Source organism: Lithobates pipiens, unplaced genomic scaffold (assembly GCF_037356315.1).
Source record: "Lithobates pipiens isolate NorthernLeopardFrog02 unplaced genomic scaffold, aLitPip1_a1.2 Scaffold_1, whole genome shotgun sequence".
NCBI classification, from domain to species: domain Eukaryota; kingdom Metazoa; phylum Chordata; class Amphibia; order Anura; family Ranidae; genus Lithobates; species Lithobates pipiens.
Window position 1 is genome coordinate 180,201,169 of NW_027507685.1, and position 18,787 is coordinate 180,219,955.

At 44.7% G+C, this 18,787-nt stretch overlaps 1 protein-coding gene across 2 annotated transcripts in view; it reads left to right on the forward strand.

The window, feature by feature from the left end:
• IDH3G (isocitrate dehydrogenase (NAD(+)) 3 non-catalytic subunit gamma) overlaps positions 1-18,787 on the forward strand; it is a 188,325-nt gene that overhangs the window by 34,198 nt on the left and 135,340 nt on the right. Inside the window, exons 3-4 of one of the 2 annotated variants that reach the window (XM_077478977.1) lie at positions 9,687-9,698; positions 11,834-11,931. In XM_077478977.1, the coding sequence (XP_077335103.1) occupies positions 9,687-9,698; positions 11,834-11,931 (110 nt within the window). The remainder of the gene's footprint in view (positions 1-9,686; positions 9,699-11,833; positions 11,932-18,787) is intronic. The other variant, XM_077478979.1, reaches the window with a different exon arrangement.

Here is an 18,787-nt window from a genome sequence, read left to right on the forward strand (position 1 = left end):
AACCAAAAAAGACAGGAAGTCCTCCCCTATATAACCACTCCTACACAGGAAGTACGTCAGTTTTTTGCCAGTGTCTTTTAATGTGATGGTCATGGTTGGAAAAGCTCTCCATGATCTATCGAAGAAATCTTGATTTAAGGGGCTATATAATCGGATCCGTCTGGATGGTGATACACTAAAATGGATGGTACCCGAACCTCGTTTACACAAGAAGATTACAAGGTATTGCCTGTAATGGGACCCTTTTGGGCGCTGGACCCTGGGATCCGGACCCTTGGTAAGAAAAGAGACCCCAACGGAGTTTCGGCAGGTGCTTTACAGGTCCAAGAGAGTATTCCCATATTCAAGGGGACCCAGTCCTTGAAGGTCCAAGAGATAGAGACACGCCGTGATGGGGGAAGATTGGAGCGGTGTCAGCTGGGCACGTGAGTCACTGTGGGTGGATGGACCAGCGCACCACGGGTCCTGTAAGAGCTGTGTACTGCAAGGGCTATGTGTAGTATTTCCAGGACGGTTTGAAGTACATAAAGTGTTTTTTTGTTTATTAACTCAGCTTTTTTTCTCGGGCATGTCATACCGGAAGAGGAGTGGGGGAAGAACAGCAGGAAGGGGTGCAAAATGCACCACCATCATTATTGGAGAATGCTAGCCTTACATCTGCTGTGTTTAACTCTCCTGAAAGACCTGAGGCAACTGGCCAGTCTGAGCCATTACGGTTGTCAGGCATTGTAGCAACAGCTAACGTTTCTTCCTCAACCTACGTCACAAAGGACGATTTAGCATCAGCTTTAGCTGGGCTGGAGAGAAAAATAGCAGGTATGATTTCTTCAGTTTCCCAAGGTGAAAGGAAATGGAATGGATCCCCTTCACTTGAACCCCCACCTGCATTGGAACAAGATTGGGCAGAAGAGGTGAAAGAAATGGCAGCAAATAACCAGGAAGAAGGTCAGGCCACAGACTCCACTTCTGAGGAGTCAGGTTCTGAAGAGCCGTTTTCAGCCTCTCAATCGGCAATCATTTACATCATGATGTAAACAAGAATGTCTTTTAAAACCCCCCAAAAAAGTACAAAATACAGAAGAAAGCTTTCCGAGAATTATTACGAAATTTGGGTCTCAATGGACCCACGTTAAAAATATTCTGGAGAGGCACTGGCATGTTTTGAGGTCCGCTCCCCTGATTGCCATTACAGTAGGCCCTAGACCTCTGACAGTGAGAAGGGCGCATAATTTAAATTATTTGGTCCATTTCGAATGTAAAAGGACTCAAAATTAAAAATTGGGTTACAAGTTCCAAACCTCTAGTTGGTATGCATGCCTGCGGGCATTGCAGCATTTGTAAATATGTGCATAAGACTGATGTGTTCGCCAATTCATGCAGCGGTAAAGAGTATAAAATTAAACAGTTTGTGAACTGCTCAACTACTAGAGTCATTTACATGCTTACATGTCCGTGTAACAAAATCTATGTCAGTAAAACTAAACGACAATTCCTCATTAGAATTTGCAAGCACATCAGTAACATTAAAAAGAAGGATGACTGCTCTTTCTCTGCATTTTTCCCAATTTCATGGTGGTGACCCTATGGGGTTAAAAGTTAAAAGGATCTATGTACTAAATTTACCCCCAAGGAGAGGTGATTTTGACACTATTCGCCTACAAAATGAAACGTTGGATTTACTATTTAAATTCCATGATGCCGCAAGGTTTGAATATTGAGTGAAACTTGCAGCCTTTTCTAGAAAAAAATAATGCATTTTAAATGATTAGTGAAGTGTGTTGGTCAATCTGTCTCTCGCTATATATATTCAAGTGCTATCTCCTAGAAAGGGCCCTCTTGCGGCGCAATATACATTAATGCGTTTAAAATGACTAGTGAAGAGCGATAGTTTGCTCTTCATGTCCAAGCATTATCTCCTAGACAAGGCTCCCCTTTGTGGTGGAATATACAGGCCAGTGCACTCAATGATTTCCATGCTGAATGTCAAGTATGGGTGGTTTTGTGGATGACATAATGTGGTTAAACACAGTTATTACAGCTGAGCTTTTGAGGTTATTTATGCTCAGCTCTCCAAACCCCTCCCAGCTCTGAGGAAACTAGCATTGATTGGCTAGTGAAACGCGTCATTTGACCTCAGCACGTCGAACGGGGATTGCTTGTCTGCTAATCATGTGAAGCAGTGAGACGATGGAGGAATGGCTGGAATCAGCAGCCTGCATGAATGGCACTCTACATACAGTGGAAAACCTCATTCCGAGTGTGGCCCAAACTGGACCGATGGGTAGAGGTACAGGGAAACGATTGATATGTGACATGGTGAAAGTGTTTATAGCCAAACCTACTAACACAGATGCAGTGTTTCTGTCCCTGTTCTGCCTCCCCATCTGACAGTCTCTGGATATGTACCCATATTATTAAGTGACTTAATGCTTAAGCATATTTCGTTGATTATTTAAGCATTAGTATACCGTATATACTCGAGTATAAGCCGAGATTTTCAGCCTCTTTTTTGAGGCTGAAAGTGCCCCCCTCGGCTTATACTCGAGTCATCGCTGTCTGCCTGCTCGATCAGCGTGTCGAGCAGACAGACAGCGGCCATTCTATAATTCAAAAGCCGCGCCTCCGGCTCCGCCTTCGCCTGTGATAGGCGGAACACTGAATTTCCCAGCAGCCTGTGTTCCGCCTATCACGGGCATCGTCTCATCCTCGTACTACGGACGAGGATGAAAGGATGTCCGTGATAGGCGGAACACAGACTGCTGGGAAATTGTGTTCCGCCTATCACAGACAGGGAGGCGCGGCATTTGAACAGGGGAATGGGCGCCGACGAAGAGCGGTGATCCTGGGACGGGACCGGACGGAGGCTCGGCTCGGGACCGGACGGAGTCTCGGGACGGGACGGGACCGGACGGAGGCTCGGGACGGGACGGGACCGGACGGAGGCTCGGCTCGGGACGGGACGGGACCGGACGGAGGCTCGGGACACAGGTAGGCTGGACACACAAGGCCACACACACACACACACACACACACACACACACACACACACACACACACACACACACACACAGGGATGGATGGATGGATGGATGGACACACACACAGGGATGGATGGATGGATGGACACACACACACACACAGGGATGGATGGATGGATGGACACACACACAGGGATGGATGGATGGATGGACACACACACACACAGGGATGGATGGACACACACACACACAGGGATGGATGGATGGACACACACACAGGGATGGACAGGCATATCTCACCCTCGGCTTATACACGAGTCAATAGGTTTCCCAGTTTTTTGGGGGTAAATTGGGGGCCTCGGCTTATACTCGGGTCGGCCTATACTCGAGTATATACGGTAATCATCCTCCTGCTTCACTAGGTAGAATCTGTCTAGTTATCAAAATCCAATAGGGATTGATAAGTCATCCGTTGTGGCAGTCAAATGATACCATGTGTGTTTTTTGATCCCATGACCGCAATGAACTCGCCAACCCACTCAATACCACCCATACCCAAATGGGCCATTTGCTCATCTATTTCAATCAACAACCAAGCTGTACTGTAATTAGTATCCAATTCTTGTCTTTTGAGAACTGCGCTTTTGTATACATGTTTGGAATTATAGGAGCTGTTTGGCCAAAGTGATTATTCATATGTGGGTATTGAGTTTGTGTGTGTGTATGTATGCTATGATATGCGCAGCTGCGACCCCTTATTTTAATATATGACAACGTTGTCCTATTTTTAAACTACCTGTCTCTCTTTTTTTCAATTAACTACTTGTGTATTTTTTCTATTTAATAAAACTTTTTTAATCAATCGCTGTGTCCTAGATTTGACCCTCTTGGGAAAGCTATATTCTCTTTCTTGCCATATGCGATTTAGGGTCATTTAGGGTCTAGGACTGCATCTTCTGGTTATAACATTTAGATGGAAGATTGATAAATTATATATAGATATAAAAAATGTTTTCTTCTTATTAATAATTAGCGGTTGATCCAGGTAATCAATCTGTATTTTAATAGATCAGCTAAGGTCACAAAAAGTGATTTCAGAGATTCCAGTCAACGATAGATTCAAGGGTTTTTACTCAAATCTTTTCATAATCCCAAAGCCAAATGGAGATGTAAGGCCTATTATGGACCTCAAGGCTCTGAATCCATTTCTAGTCTTTCGTCCTTTAGGCTGGGTTCACACCGCTGCGGGGGGAGAACCGGATGTGATTCGCACAGCAAATCACATCCGATCTCCGTAGCGCTGCGAGTTCAGCCATACAGATAGTATGGCTGAACTCGCAGCGGTCCCGCAGCAAACTCGCACGGGACCCTTTTTTGGGTCCGCAACTGAATCGGATCGCATGGGGGTTCACACCATGCGATCCGATTCCTGTGCGAGTCGGCAGATCGCACTGCGATATGCCGACGGATCTGGGGGTGTCATTAACATAACATTGACACCCCCAGCCGTCCGCATAGGGCAGTGTGAACTGCCGGCGGGAGGTATGCGATGCGGGAAAACACCGCGGATTCGCGGCGTTCCCGCATCGCAGCAATGTGAACCTAGCCTAATGGATGGAGTCAATTCGTTCAGTTGTAGCCTCTCTGCACAGAGAAGAATTCCTGGCGTCCATAGACATCAAGGACGTGTACCTACACGTGACAATCTGCAGGTTGCATCAAAGGTTTCTGTGATTCGAGGTGGGCAACCAACATTTTTAGTTTGTGGTGCTGTCCTTCAGGATAGCCATGGCACCTCAGGTACTGGCAGTTCTAAGATCTCTGGGTAAATCAGTTGCAGGATACCTGGACGATCTACTATTGATAGATCAAGCGGTTCCACACCTGAGGCGGAATGTAGCCCAGGCGGTTCAATTCTTGGAGCGACTGGGTTATATTCTAAACTGGTCAAAATCGTCCCTGCAGCCGGTTCAGCATCTAGATTATCTGGGGGTAATACTAGACATGGTCAAGGCAAAGGTTTTTTTGCCTCCAGAGAAGATCAGAGTCATGAAAAACCTCCTCCAAGTCATAAAAAAAGACGAATCCCTCCATTCGTGTGTGTAGGAGGCTACTGGGGAAAATGGTATTCAAAGCAGTCCCTTATGCGCAGTTCCACTCCAGACCACTTCAGAACAACATTCTATCTGTCTAGAACAAAACTGTCGAGACTCTGGACATGCACACTCTCTTTGGCTGAAGGTGCATCAGAGTCTCAGTTGGTGGATATTAACCAAGAATCTGGTAAAAGTAAAGTCCTTTTTGCCTGAAAGAAAATGTTTCCAGGGGAGTGGTCCCTAAATCCTGAGATCTTTGCATCAATCTTCTGCCGATTGGGGGGGGGGGGGGGCTCCAGATGTAGACCTGCTGGTGTCCAGGTTCAACAGGAAACTAGACAGTTTTATGTCCAGAACCTGGGACTTGCTTTCATTAGGGGCAGATGCCTTGATATTTCAGTGGGATCAGTTTTCCCTGATATGCCTTCCCTCCAATCCGGCTGTTGACAAGGCTACTACGCAGGATCTGGGAAGAGAGAAAGCTGGTGAGCTTATTAGCTTCAGCCTGGCCCAGAAGGACTTGGTACGCACAGATTGCAAGACTGGCGGTGGGACCCCTTGGTTCTTAAACTCCATCCAGATCTGCTCTCACAGGGTTCAATATTTCACCCTGCTTTATGGTCTCTAAATGTAATGGTTTGGCTGTTGAAACCAGGATCCTATAGTACCGGGGCATTTCTGGGTCAGTATTGTCTACCATGTTGAATGCTACAAAGACAGTCTCTAGAAGTATCTACTCTAGAGTCTGGAGATCCTATATTACCCGGTGTGATTGTGTGAGGCCAGGGGGTGGCACCCCCCCCCCCCTTCAGGTATGTCATCAGGAGAGTTTTGGCTTTTCTGAATCTGGGCTTAAGGGTTACATTTCGGCTTTGGCCATCTTTTTTTCAGAGGCCTATTGCTTCTCACTCCTTAGTACCAACGTTGTACAGGGGATGATCCGTGTGCTTCCACCGGTCAGGCCTCCTCTTTGCCCTTGGGATTTAAATTTAGTCCTGGGGGTTTTACAGAGGTAGCCTTTTGAGCCTATCCGACAGATTCCTCTTGAGAAGAAAAAAAATTTCTTGGTGGCAGTGATTTGGGCCACGAGGGTGTTGGCTTTGACGGCTCTGTCCTGTAAAGAACCTCATTTGATCTTGCATTAGGATAGGGCGGTTTTGTAGCCACAACCAGAATTTTTTCCCAAGGTAGTGTCCAGTTTTCATCTAAATTAGGATATCATTCTACCTTCCTTTTTTCTGAATCCATGGTCTGAAGAGGAGAAATTTTATTTAATTCTCTTGATGTAGTACGGCTGTCAGTCTTTCTGAGAATGTTGGCTCAGATGCTGAAGACTGATCTATTTTTATTGCCAGAAGGTCCCAAGATGGGACAGGCAGCATCTAAGTCCACTGTTTCTCAATGGATCGGCCAAGTGATTGTTCAAGCATATGGATTAAGGGGAAAGGGCAAGGGCCACTAAGGGCACCCTCTACCAGAAGAGTGAGTGCTTCATGGGCAGTTCATCAAGCATCAATGGCTCCGATTTGCAATGCTGCTACTTGGTCTTTGGTGCATACATTCACTAAGTTTTATCAAGTGAGCTAGGACTCTGATGGTGTTTCTTTGCTCATAATGGGTTCCCTCCCCTCAAAAGCATTGCTTGGGGACATCCCAGTTAGTTATTATGGCTGCTCTGTGTCCCATGATGTATGATAAAGAAATTAGGATGCAATGCACCCTACAATGCAATTTGTCCCCTCAAAATAACTTAACGCCCAGCGATTAATGTCTGTCTAAACCGCTGGCAACATAAGTGAGGACACCCATAAGTGAAAATGTCCAAATTGGGCCCAATTAGTGATTTTTTCCTCCTTGGTGTCATGTGACTCGTTAGTGTTACAAGATATCAGGTATGAATAGGGAGCAGGTGTGTTAAATGTGTTATTGATCTCACTCTTACATGGCATCTCATGGCAAAGAACAGTTTAACAGGACAGGTTCCACTCAGAGCAAGCCTCGCCATGGCCGACCAAAAAAGTTGAATGCACATGCTGAGTGTCATATCCAGAGGTTGTCTTTGGGAAATAGATGTATGAGTGCTGTCAGCATTGCTGCAGAGGTTGAAGGGGTGGGGGGTCAGCCTGTCAGCGCTGCAACAATTGGGTCTGCATGGCTGTCATCCCAGAAGAAAGTCTCTTCTAAAGGTGATGCACAAGAAAGCCTGCAGTTTGCTAAAAACAAGCTGACTAAGGACATGGATTGCTGGAACCATGTCCTTTGGTCTGATGAGACCAAGATAAACTTATTTGGTTCATATGGTGTCAAGCGTGTGTGGCGGCAACTAGGTCAGGAGTACAAAGACGAGTTTGTCTTGACTACAGTCCAGCATGGTGGTGGGAGTGTTATGGTCTGTGGCTGCATGAATGCTGCTGGCACTGGGAAGCTACAGTTCATTTTGTCAACCATGAATGCCACTGTGACATACTGAAGCAGAGCACGGTCCCCTCCCTTTGGAGACTGGGCCGCAGGGCAGTATTCCAACATCAGGACCCAAAACATGCCTCCAAGATGACCACTGCCTTGCTAAAGAAGCTGAGGGAAAAGGTGATGGACTGGCCAAGCATGTCTCCAGACCTAAACCCTATTGAGCATCTGTGGGGCATCCTCAAACGAAAGGTGGAAGAACGCAAGGTCTCTAACACCCACCAGCTCTGTGATGTCATCATGGAGGAGTAAAAGAGGACTCCAGTGGCAACCTGTGAAGCTCTGGTGAACTTCATACCCAAGAGGGTTAAGGCAGTGCTGGAAAATAATGGTGGCCACACAATATTGACACTTTGGGCCTAATTTGGACATTTTCACTTGGGAGTGTACTCACTTTTGTCACCAGCGGTTTAGACATATATATATAGATCTTTCTTGGCGTGAGTCGGGGGAAACAATGAGCCCTAGAGATACCAGTGAGCGGGGGAGGGGATGTCCGCTCCCGCTGCTTCTGAAAGTGTGCCATCACTTAAAAAAAGCATGGAATAGGGATATATTAATATGTATATTAAAATGGTATAAAGTCAAACATGACAGTCAAATAAGAAGTGGACGAAAACAGAGATAACTGGCTAAGGTGTTTCACATCATTTGATGCTTACTCATAGCCGTCCTTTCATGTTGGATTTTATACAGTTTTTTTTCAATAAAGATGCCTTTTTCATGGAGTGCGGCAGTCCAGGATTTTTCTACTTCTATAGACTTGTGCAGAGCCAGCACCTGAGAGTTCACAGTAGGACGGGAGCACCAATTGGGGTCCAGAGGCTTGGTGAGCAGCATTCCTTTCTTGTTCTCCAGTAGCAAAGTCTTTACTTGTATTAAGAGGTATGGACTCCAGAGAGAGAGATCATTTTTGTTTCCCCTGTACAAATCATTAGTAAGACCTCATCTGGAATATGCAGTTCAGTTTTGGGCTCCAGTTCTCAAAAAGGATATCTGGAAACTGGAGAAAGTCCAGAGAAGGGCAACCAAACTAATAAGAGGCATGGAGGAGCTTGGCTATGAGGAAAGAATAGAGGAACTGTATCTATTCCCTCTTGAGAAGAGGAGATTAAGGGGGGGAGATGATCATCATGTACAAATACATAAGTGTTCCATATAGTGAACTTGGTGTTGAGTTATTCACTTTAAGGTCATTACAGAGGTCAAGGGGGTACTCTTTTATGTCTAGAGGAAAATAGATTTCATCTCCAAATATGGAAAGGTTTCTTCACAGTAAGAGCTGTGAAAATGTGGAATAGACTCCCTCCAGATGTGGTTCTGGCCAGCTCAGTAGCTGGCTTTAAAAAAGGCCTGGATTCTTTCCTAAATGTACATAATATAACTGGGTACTAACATTTATAGGTAAAGTTAATCCAGGGAAAATCCGATTGCCTCTCGGGGGTTCAGGAATGAATTTTGTTCCCCTGCTGTAACAAATTGGAGCATGCTTTGCTGGGGTTTTTTGCCTTCCTCTAAATAAACTGATAAACTGTGGTTGAAGAATTGTTTATATGGGATTGTGTTTTTGTTTTTTATATTTTTGTTTGAACTAGATGGACTTGTGTCTTTTTTTTTTCAACCTAAGTATGTAACATAACTGTAATCTTACTGCATAGATGGTATATGTGCGTGCACTAAATAAATCTATTTTGCGGAATGGCTGATAGTATACCATAGAATTCTCCTAAACTGACCCTCTTCAATCTGTGGTTACTTCATTGAGGGCCAATTCACACATTGAAACATGCATTTCTCACGCTTCACATGCTGTGCAATATTGCAGGCTATTCATTTGAATGGACTGCAAAACACACTAGAAAATTGAAATGGAGCACATGTGATTTTGGTGCCTGCAAGCACGCTGTATTTGTGACATTTGGGGTGCCATTAACAATTTGTTGGCACCTGCATGCTTTCTCAAGGGCAGCACATTCACCTGCACTGCAGCAAAAGCACAGAATGCAAATGAGCCTTTTCCAAACTATGTTTTGGTTTGAACAGGCGATGAAACAGCACAACTTGCCTTTGAGGCATTATCTAGTTCAGCCTACACAGGTTTGACTTCATGTTTTTTTTTCTGATTGTGCTTTCTGTTTCTTAACAGCAGCAAATCATAGTAAGTATATTTTTATTTCAAAATTGTTTTGTGCAAATTATTTGTGTGTTCTTTGTTTTTTGTCACATCACTAATGTGCTTTTATACTTCCATGAATGTCTGTCTGTAGCAGGCTTCCAATTCTGCTTAATTTTCTTTCTTCCAATCGCCTGATTTGTGTCTTGGGCTAATCACACTCTTTAAGGCCAGCCAAACATGAGTCGAATTCCGAAAAAAATATTTTCGTTCAAATTTTGTACCATTAATGGGCTGCAGCAACGCCCCGATTTTCGTGCGGCTATTGATTTTGTGTGAATGAGCATGTTGGAAATTTTTTGAAAATCAAACGATTTTTTAATCAATGATGGGAGATCTGTGTGAGAAATTTAATCGAAAAACAAATACACATGAAAATAAAATTTAATGAAAGAAAATTCCCGGCCAAGAAAATTCTTTTCTGTAGCAACATTGAGGTGAAATTGAAGGCTTAGTTGGTCCAATTTCGATAATCGATGATGGCACCATCAGATCAAAACTGCACAAAATTCCTTATTTTCTTTTTTTTGAAAGAACATTTGTTCAGAATTCAACCCATGTATGGCCTGCATAAGTGGCTTCCATGTGATTTTATTTACTAAATATGGGAAATTAGTCCAGTTTGTGATTTTGTTAAATACTTGGCTCAGATGCATTTGGTGCCTGTTTGTTTTATAATTGTTATACCTTATGCTTATTTGGCAGTATTAAATCAAAAAATAAAAATGTATTCTATTGTATTATATTGCGGCTTACCAGTCCTTTTTAGATGCAATGGCTTTATAGTCACCTGATAATCTGCCTAGTAACACACTTCCTGGCTTCGGATGTCTCCACTTCTTTTTGAAATAAAGATTTTACATTAATAAATTATAAGCATCCATGCCAGTGTTAAATGGTTTGTATGAATCCTCGAAGGGACACTTTTTGGACAGTTTGTTTTAAAGGAAGAGGAACAATAACAGCCTTACTGGCCAAAACACCAGAAAATAAAGGACAAAAGAAAAAAACATGAATGCAATCGCCACATCTAATAATCTGTAAATTGCAATGTATTACATTTTATTGTTTGGGTTTAATCTTAAACTTAAGGCTAGGTTCACACAGCTGCAATCTGATTTTGATCGCATTTCAGTGCAACTTGGATGCTACTTTGAATTAATTTGCATATTCTATGGCCCAAAATCATGCTGGGAACAATGTAGTACAGGAATCTTTTCCAAAATTGCACCATGTTGAGTTGCATTGATGTGAACAGGTACCATTAAAAACAGTGATTTACATTGTTGTGCGACTCAAGTTGCATCTGAAATTGCACTTGTGTGAACCAAGCCTAAATGTTGATCTGCAACAATTCTTAACACTGTTCTTCAGCATTTACGTGTAAAACTACAGGAAAATTGCTTCCAGTGAAAGTTGACCAATTTGATTGCTATGAACAATATACCATACTCTTTCCAAGTGCTGAAAACCCCCTCTCAGAATAAAAATACAGTAATACCTTGGATTAGAAGCATGCTTGTAATCCAAAGCACGCTTATATCAAAGTGAGGAAACTCAGATGATTCATTCCACAACCACTGCTGGTGTATGCAGTACTGTATGTGGCCAGAGGTGCGGGGGTGCTGGTGACGCTTGGAGACATTCTGGAACTGTTTACATTTTTGGGTGCTCTGGCGCATGTTACGCCCGCCCCACCCAGCTGGGAGTGTCTTCGAGTTCTCCACATACAGCAATCGGCAATGCATACAATACAGTCACCAGCGCTCGCAAATCAAGTCAGAATTTAAAAAAATATATATATATATATATATATATATATATATATAGCTCGTCTTGCGAAATGCTTGTATACCGTGTTACTCGCAAGCCGAGGCCTCACTGTACTTTTATTCTGAGAGGGGATTTCCAGCACCTCTAAAGTCCCGTCCTGTATTGTATATTGTTTTCAGTTGTCTAAGGCATGTGGTGCTGTATTTCTCAGCCATACTCATTTTTTTTTTCTATAAATCCCTAATTTGATTGCTGTGGTCCACACAACCACTTCTCTTCTTGAGTAACTAACCTCAGTTTTATTGGCTGTCCTCATGGCCTAACATCTCTGCTCTCTATGATTTTAGCCCCCTCCTGCAAAGTATGGAGGGAGACACACAGTGACCATGATCCCAGGGGATGGCATTGGACCAGAACTCATGCTGCATGTTAAAGAAGTTTTTAGGTAAGCAGTTTTCTGTATAGAACCTTAAAGTGATTTGTAAAGTCTTAACTGTTTTTTTTTTATTTATTTATTTATTTATTTTTTTTATTAAAGAATAAGTTCACCTTTTTTTTTTTTCCCCCCCCCTAAACTTCAGCCCTTCTATGTACCGATATAGCATTTATGAACTTTTTGCCAAAAATATCAAAGCTTTCCATTAAATCTACAGACACTTACTTCTCTGTCCTCATCCATATTTCCAAACGTATCCTATAGGTCATGAAACGGGAAAGATTTGACCAGCTGACTTTATTAGCACACACCCTGCAGGGTGGAGGTGTTTAGGAGTATTTTCACTCATCACGCAAAGGGCAGCCCATCAACCTGAATGGGCTGCCCTACACAGAGCAATTGCCCCAGAGAAGCTTCAGAACTTTTTCTTAGAGTGGAGCTTGGTGCGTTTTTTTTTTTTTTCTGTGACACGCATAGGGTAGCCTGTTGATTCCAATAGGATGCACTACACGTGACTCATTGGACATTTTGGGGTTTTGTGGGTTTCATGTTTTTTACTGTACATTTTGCAGCATTTGCCACTTGTTTTTTCCCTTGGCAAAATGTGCATTTGCTTCTGTGTTTGGTGTGCCGCTAATGGCACTGAAAGCGCAACTAGGCCTTTTTAGGTGTAATAAAGGTGGCCATACACTATACAATCTGTACCACGTGTGATTGAAAATGCTCCAAAATGCCTCCCCTCCTTAAAAAAAAAAAAAAACTCATGTGGGTATGTGAGTTCCTGCTATGCAGAGTTGTGAACGGGGCTTATAAAGATGACATACACTATGCATTGTTATTGTATAGTTAGTGAAAATGGTGATCACTGATTGCATTTCATTGAAAAAACATGCAGCTGAGAATGGGTGGGTAGGTAGGAGGGTGAATGATGCAGGGTGTGCGCTAATGAGGTCAGCTGTTCAACTTATTCCTGTGTCTGACCAGCAAGATGGGCAGAAGCAATGGATATGTTTGGAAACATAAATGAGGACAAGTGAAGTAAGTGTCTGTAGATTTAACCACTTCCCACCCGGCCAATGCATATATACGGCCGGGTGGGAGCCGTCTACTCCTGATAGGACGTTCAGGAACGTCCTTCAGGAGTAGCGGGATCGCGCGCGCCCGCGCAGCGGCGCGATCCCGATGTGCTCGTGTCACCCGGACACGGCACATCTCAGATCGGCAGGAGGGCTCTGTGATTGGCCCTCCTGATCACATGACGGCCGTGTCCAATCACGGCCGTCATGTGATGTAAACAAACAGCCGGTTGCTAGGCAATCGGCTCTCCTCTCCTCACACGGAAGTCACCGCTGAGGAGAGGAGAACAGAACGCTGCAGCCGGCTGATGATCAGTGAGTATGGGCTGCTTTTTACAGATTTTTACTCACTGATCATCAGTGTAGTGTAAACACACAACACACCACACAGTACAAACACAGTCCCCACATATGTCCCCAAAACATACATGTCCCCAAATAATAAAAACAAGTCCCCCACATATGTCCCACTAAAATCACATGTCCCAATGATTATCTGCACACATATGTACGTGATCACCTGCACACATATGTACATGATCATTTGCGTACATATGTCCGTGATCACACAAACCAATTATTATACACTTAACGGAATTTTTTTTACCAAAAACATGTAGCAGAATACATTTTGGCTTAAATTTATGACAAAATTTGATTTTATTGGATTTCTTTTCAAATAGAAAAAAGAAAATATTGTTTTTTTCCGAATTTCCGCTATTTTTGCGCTTATATCGCAAAAAAAAAACGGAGTCGTGAATAAATAACACCAAAATAAAGCTCTATTTGTGCGAACAAAATGATAACAATTTCATTTGGGTACAGTGTAGCATGACCGCGCAATTGTCACTGAAAGCGCTAGAGCGCTGAAAGCTGAAAATTGGGCTGGGAAGGAAGGGGGTGAAAGTGCCCTGCATTGTAGTGGTTAAGGGAAAGCTTTGATATTTTTGCAAAAAAAGTACATGAATGCCATGTTGGAATATAGGGGGACTGGAATTTTACTAGAAAAAAAAAAAAGGTGAACCTTAAGAACGCACAGGTTTACACTTACCTGCTACTGTGCATTTCTTCTCAGGTCCCCTGACGGTAAAGTTGATTTAATTTTATTGCATACAGACAACCATTTACAACTAAATTGCTGGTAAAATGTAAAATGTAAAATATAAATATTAATAAGAGGTTGCTTTTGAGTGAAAACATGTGAAGGCTCCTTTTATCCAGTTTTTTGATCAGGTCCGCCTGCCAGTTTTTCAGGTGTATCTGATTAGAAAGTCCATTCATACCTATGGAGAGGCTGGTTTAAATGGACTTGTGCCCGTATCCGATCAGGCTCAGTAAAAAAAAAAAAATGGCAGAGGCCTCCATCCTTTTCATTTAGGCAGAACGAATTGGAGATAGCTGGGTGGGTGTAAACAGATAGCGGAATCTGTTTACTCCTGGCTGCCCATAGAGCAGAGTGGGCTGTGTGCCCGTATCTGCTCAGTCATCTGCCCACTCTGCTCTGATCAGCAGGGGATCAGCTCACAGATCCCCTGCTGATCGTAATGGAATTCAACCCATGTGAAAAGGGCCTTAAAATGTAGATGAAATGTCAGCAAACTTCAATACTCAATATTGTCAATAGACAACTCTTTAACCACTTGCTGTCCATATAACCATGATTCTGGTATCACATTTTTCAGCCTGCAACTAGCTTTCAGGTAAAAGTAATTAATCAAGCAGCTATACATACACTAGATAATTTTTTTTTACAGTGCTTGGAAGGGCCCCTCCTGCTGCCATTTCTGATCTACCACCATTGATTAAAAAAAAATCATTCCAATATTCAGTTTCTCCCCCGCATCTGTGATGAATGAAGCTGGAAGCATCAAGGATTTCATCACTTCTGGTTTTGGTTCTTTATTAACCTGACTAGTACCAGCCAAGGTGGCCTGTATTTGACCAGCTGCCTTGGAGGTCAGAGAATGTATCAGTGGTCTAATGGATCCCTGATCTCTCCATAAAGAGTATCTGTTACTGCCCAAGCTACCACAATAGATACTGTTCATTCCTTGTGTGATAGCAATAAAGTTGAATTAACCACTTAAATAACGCTCCACATACATATACTGTGGCAGGGCAGCCCTTTAGCACAAAATCATGTACCTGTACATGATTTTTTCCCTCTTTCGTCTTTCAGGACAGCACACTTGAGACCTCGGCTTCTCCCTTCTCAGGAAACACCGCCTCCACCAGATCTTTAAAACCATTCCTTCACTCCAGCCCTTCAGTTTTGGTGTTTCCTCTGGCAAGGAGACATCGCTAGGAACCTGGTTTTAATTCAGCTGGGGAGGCTGAGTCCAGTGTTATCCTGAAGGCGGAACGTTTGCTCTGGCCGAAGGGATGTCCGGAGAGATTGAGCTCTCTCATACATTGCAGCAAGGCTGGGGAGTCTGTTGCCTGCAGTGTCCGGCGCGTCCTATCCTTCCTTGGGGAAAGCGGAGGCCTGGGGGGCGATCATTTGGCGCTGCCTGGGGAAGGTGTTCGCTGGATGTGTCCGTGTCTCCCCCTCGTTAGTGTGGTCAGCATGGAGCGCAACGCTGGGTTGGATGACAGGCAAAATCATTTTCCGACAGGAGAGGTCACGTCCGGTTCACCCGTGACTTCTGGTTCTGGTCGTGGGACGCCAAAACGGGCGGCGCCAAGGCTGGTGTTTGCCCCATTCACGCTGTAGCGACAGCTAAGAAGAACATTTTTTGACAAATCGATCGTTCGGACCGAAGGGATGTCTGAGACTGATGGTTCCTGTTCGGTTTCGGGTGATGCCAGCACCAGCCATTCTAAGGTAAGTGGAACCCTGGGGTGGTGTTCCCTTACTACTTCCTGTTTAGCTCCATGGGTGATCTCCCCTCCTTGGTGGGAGGGGAAGAGTTGCACGTCTGGGACCCTGGTGGTGGTTGGTCATGGGAGGGTGCACTTCTGGTGTCGGTCTGGTGTTAATTTTTTTTTTTTGCTGGCAGGGGCTGATGCTGGTGGGGTTTTTTTGTCATTACAGGACAAGTCCATGGAAAAGTCTAAGCTCTCACATAGGTCCAAGAAGTGCCCCTTATGTAGAAGTGTGTTAGGGGAATCCTGGAGGAAAGTATTATGCAGGAATTGCATTGAGGGCTTAGTCAAGGTTCATGCTGAGGAACAAAGTTCTAGTCTGGTGGTTTCTGTTAAAGAGCTCTCCAGCACTTTTCAGTCTTTTAAAACTTTGAGAATTTTCAGCCTATACAGCCCCCAGCTAGTGCTCTGCCAGCACAACAGGATGTCACACCTGGCCCCTTCGCAGGTCCCTCTGCTAATGATGGGTTACCTAGGGGTAGCAGAACGATACTAGAGGGTGATCATGACAGTGAATCCTCAGACTCCGTCAGAGGGAGAGAAGGTGGATAGTGAGTCCTCCAGATCCTCCCATTACAAGCTCTCCTTGGAGTAAGTGGAAGAGCTCCTGGGAGCTATTCACACTATACTGGGTATCCAAGAGGAGAAAAACAATCCTGGTCTCTGCATGACCAGATGTATGAAGGTCTCGGAGAACTGAAGAAAAGGGTCTTCCCAGTGCATGAAGTTCTGGTAGACACCATTAGGAAGGAATGGCGAGACCCAGAGAGGAAGCCTTTCTTTTCTAGAGCATTGAAACGCAGATTCCCTTTTTCAGAGGATGAATCTGCTGTGTGGAACAAATCTCCTAGACTGGATGCGGCCTTCTCTCCGGTATCCAGAAGGACCGATTTGGCTTTTGAAGATATGGGTATGCTAGCTGACCCTATTGACAAGAGGATGGACTCTTTCCTCAAGAAATCTTGGGATTCTTCTTTAAGCAATCTTAAGCCTGCCATGGCTGTCACGGTGGTGGCACGTAACATGGAGCACTGGTTGACTCATATAAAAGGTCATATTGAGGCAGGGACTGCAAAAGAAACAATTCCCTCTTTCCCAATGCTTTTTTTTTTTTAAATAACGTTTTCTTTATTTTCATTAACAGCATAGGAAGATAAGCAGTACAGAAGCGTAGTAGCAGCAATGCAATTACAAAACATAGCAAAGTCAGGAATAAGCACGCTATCTGTGGTAACGGGCCATGGGCACGTACAGCAAGGCATAATAATGTGGTTGGCCAAGAGCGGGGGGTCAGGAGACACACACAGTCAACTGCCCGCTCCCAAGCCCAAGAGGCCCTGTAAGTTCCGCCATAAGTCCTATGCAACACACTTAAGGTAGAGCGGCAAGAGTCCGCCGCAGCAATAGTCAAAGTCAGCAGAAGAAAGACAGAAAAAAGATGAAGAAGAGAAAACCAGTGATCCACGTTGTCGTACCGAACTCGGTGCGCCCCTAATCCTCCAGCAGCCGCCATCTCCCCCAAACCAGATCAAATTCCTCCAGCCTGTCCCGTATTCTGGCAGTCATTTTCTCCATGAGTTCGATGTCCTTTATTCTAGAATAAAAGGCTTCCATAGTTGGGGCCGTTTGGCTTTTCCAACGGAGGGCAATCAAGCATCGGGCTGCCGTGAGAACATGTCTCAGAAGCTTCCGGGACGGTTTAGCTAGCTTAAGTCGGGACAGGCCAAATAGGAAGAACTTGGGTTCAAACGGGACGGGCACCCCCAGCAAGCGGCCAAGGAGCTGTTGGGTCAGAGTCCAGAAAGGGGATATCGAGGGGCAAGTCCAGTATATGTGGAACAGGGTACCTCTGTCTTTTAGGCAGCGCCAGCAACGATCAGAGGTGGAGGGATATATTTTGTACAGTACCTCTGGGGTCCGGTACCAACGGAAGAGTATCTTGTATGCATTTTCCTTGTAAAGGGTGCAAAGAGAAGATTTGGCTGCCTGTCGCCACACCCCCTGCCGATCCTCAAGGGAGAGCTCCTCTCCCAGGTCCCTCTCCCATTGCAACATATACTTGTGCTTGCCCCTCGCCTGGGAGTGGTGTGAGCTGAGAATGCGGTATATATCCGAGATCAACCCCCTGCCATTCCGTCCGTTCAATATAATCATCTCAAATGGGGAGGGCGGGGAGAATTGGAGTCTCGGGGCAAATTTTTGTGCAAAGTGTCTTTTTTGAAGATAACTGTAGAACGTCTGTCGGGGGAGGTCATGTTTGGCCTGGAGCTCCGAGAAGGAGAGCAGCTTTCTCGATCTGGGGTCCACCAGGTGTCCCAGGTGAAATAGACCTCGGGACGCCCAGGGCCAGGACATCTGGTGGGTCAGGCTGTCTGGGAGCATGGGGTTGTAAAGGAACGAGGTCATCAGGGACGACTCCGAGTGTAGCTTGCAGTGACGAGACAGCTTCTGCCAAAGCTGACGGAGGTGAGCTATCGAGCCCAACAACCGGTTCGGCTCAAGCGCCACCCCCGCCCCCCAGAGCAGACTGTTCGGGTGTACTGGGGCTAACCATATTTTTTCTATCTCCGACCACTTGTTATATGACCGTTGAGGGAACCAGGAGACTATCGCCCGGAGCATCGTCGCCTGGTAGTACCTAACCAAGTCAGGGAATGCCAAACCGCCTTCCGAGCGCAAGGCAGTGAGAACCGTGCCTGGGACCCGACGTTTTTTAAAGTTCCATACAAATTTTAATAAGTCTTTCTGGAGCATACGGAGGTGTGCGTAGGGGATCGGGACAGGCAGTGTCTGAAATAGGTAGAGAAGTTTGGGGAGGATTACCATTTTAATGGACGCGATCCGCCCCGTAAGGGATATATGGTGTGTTTTCCATTTATGGATAAGTCCCCTGATCTCCCTATAGAGGGGGGGGAAGTTGGCCT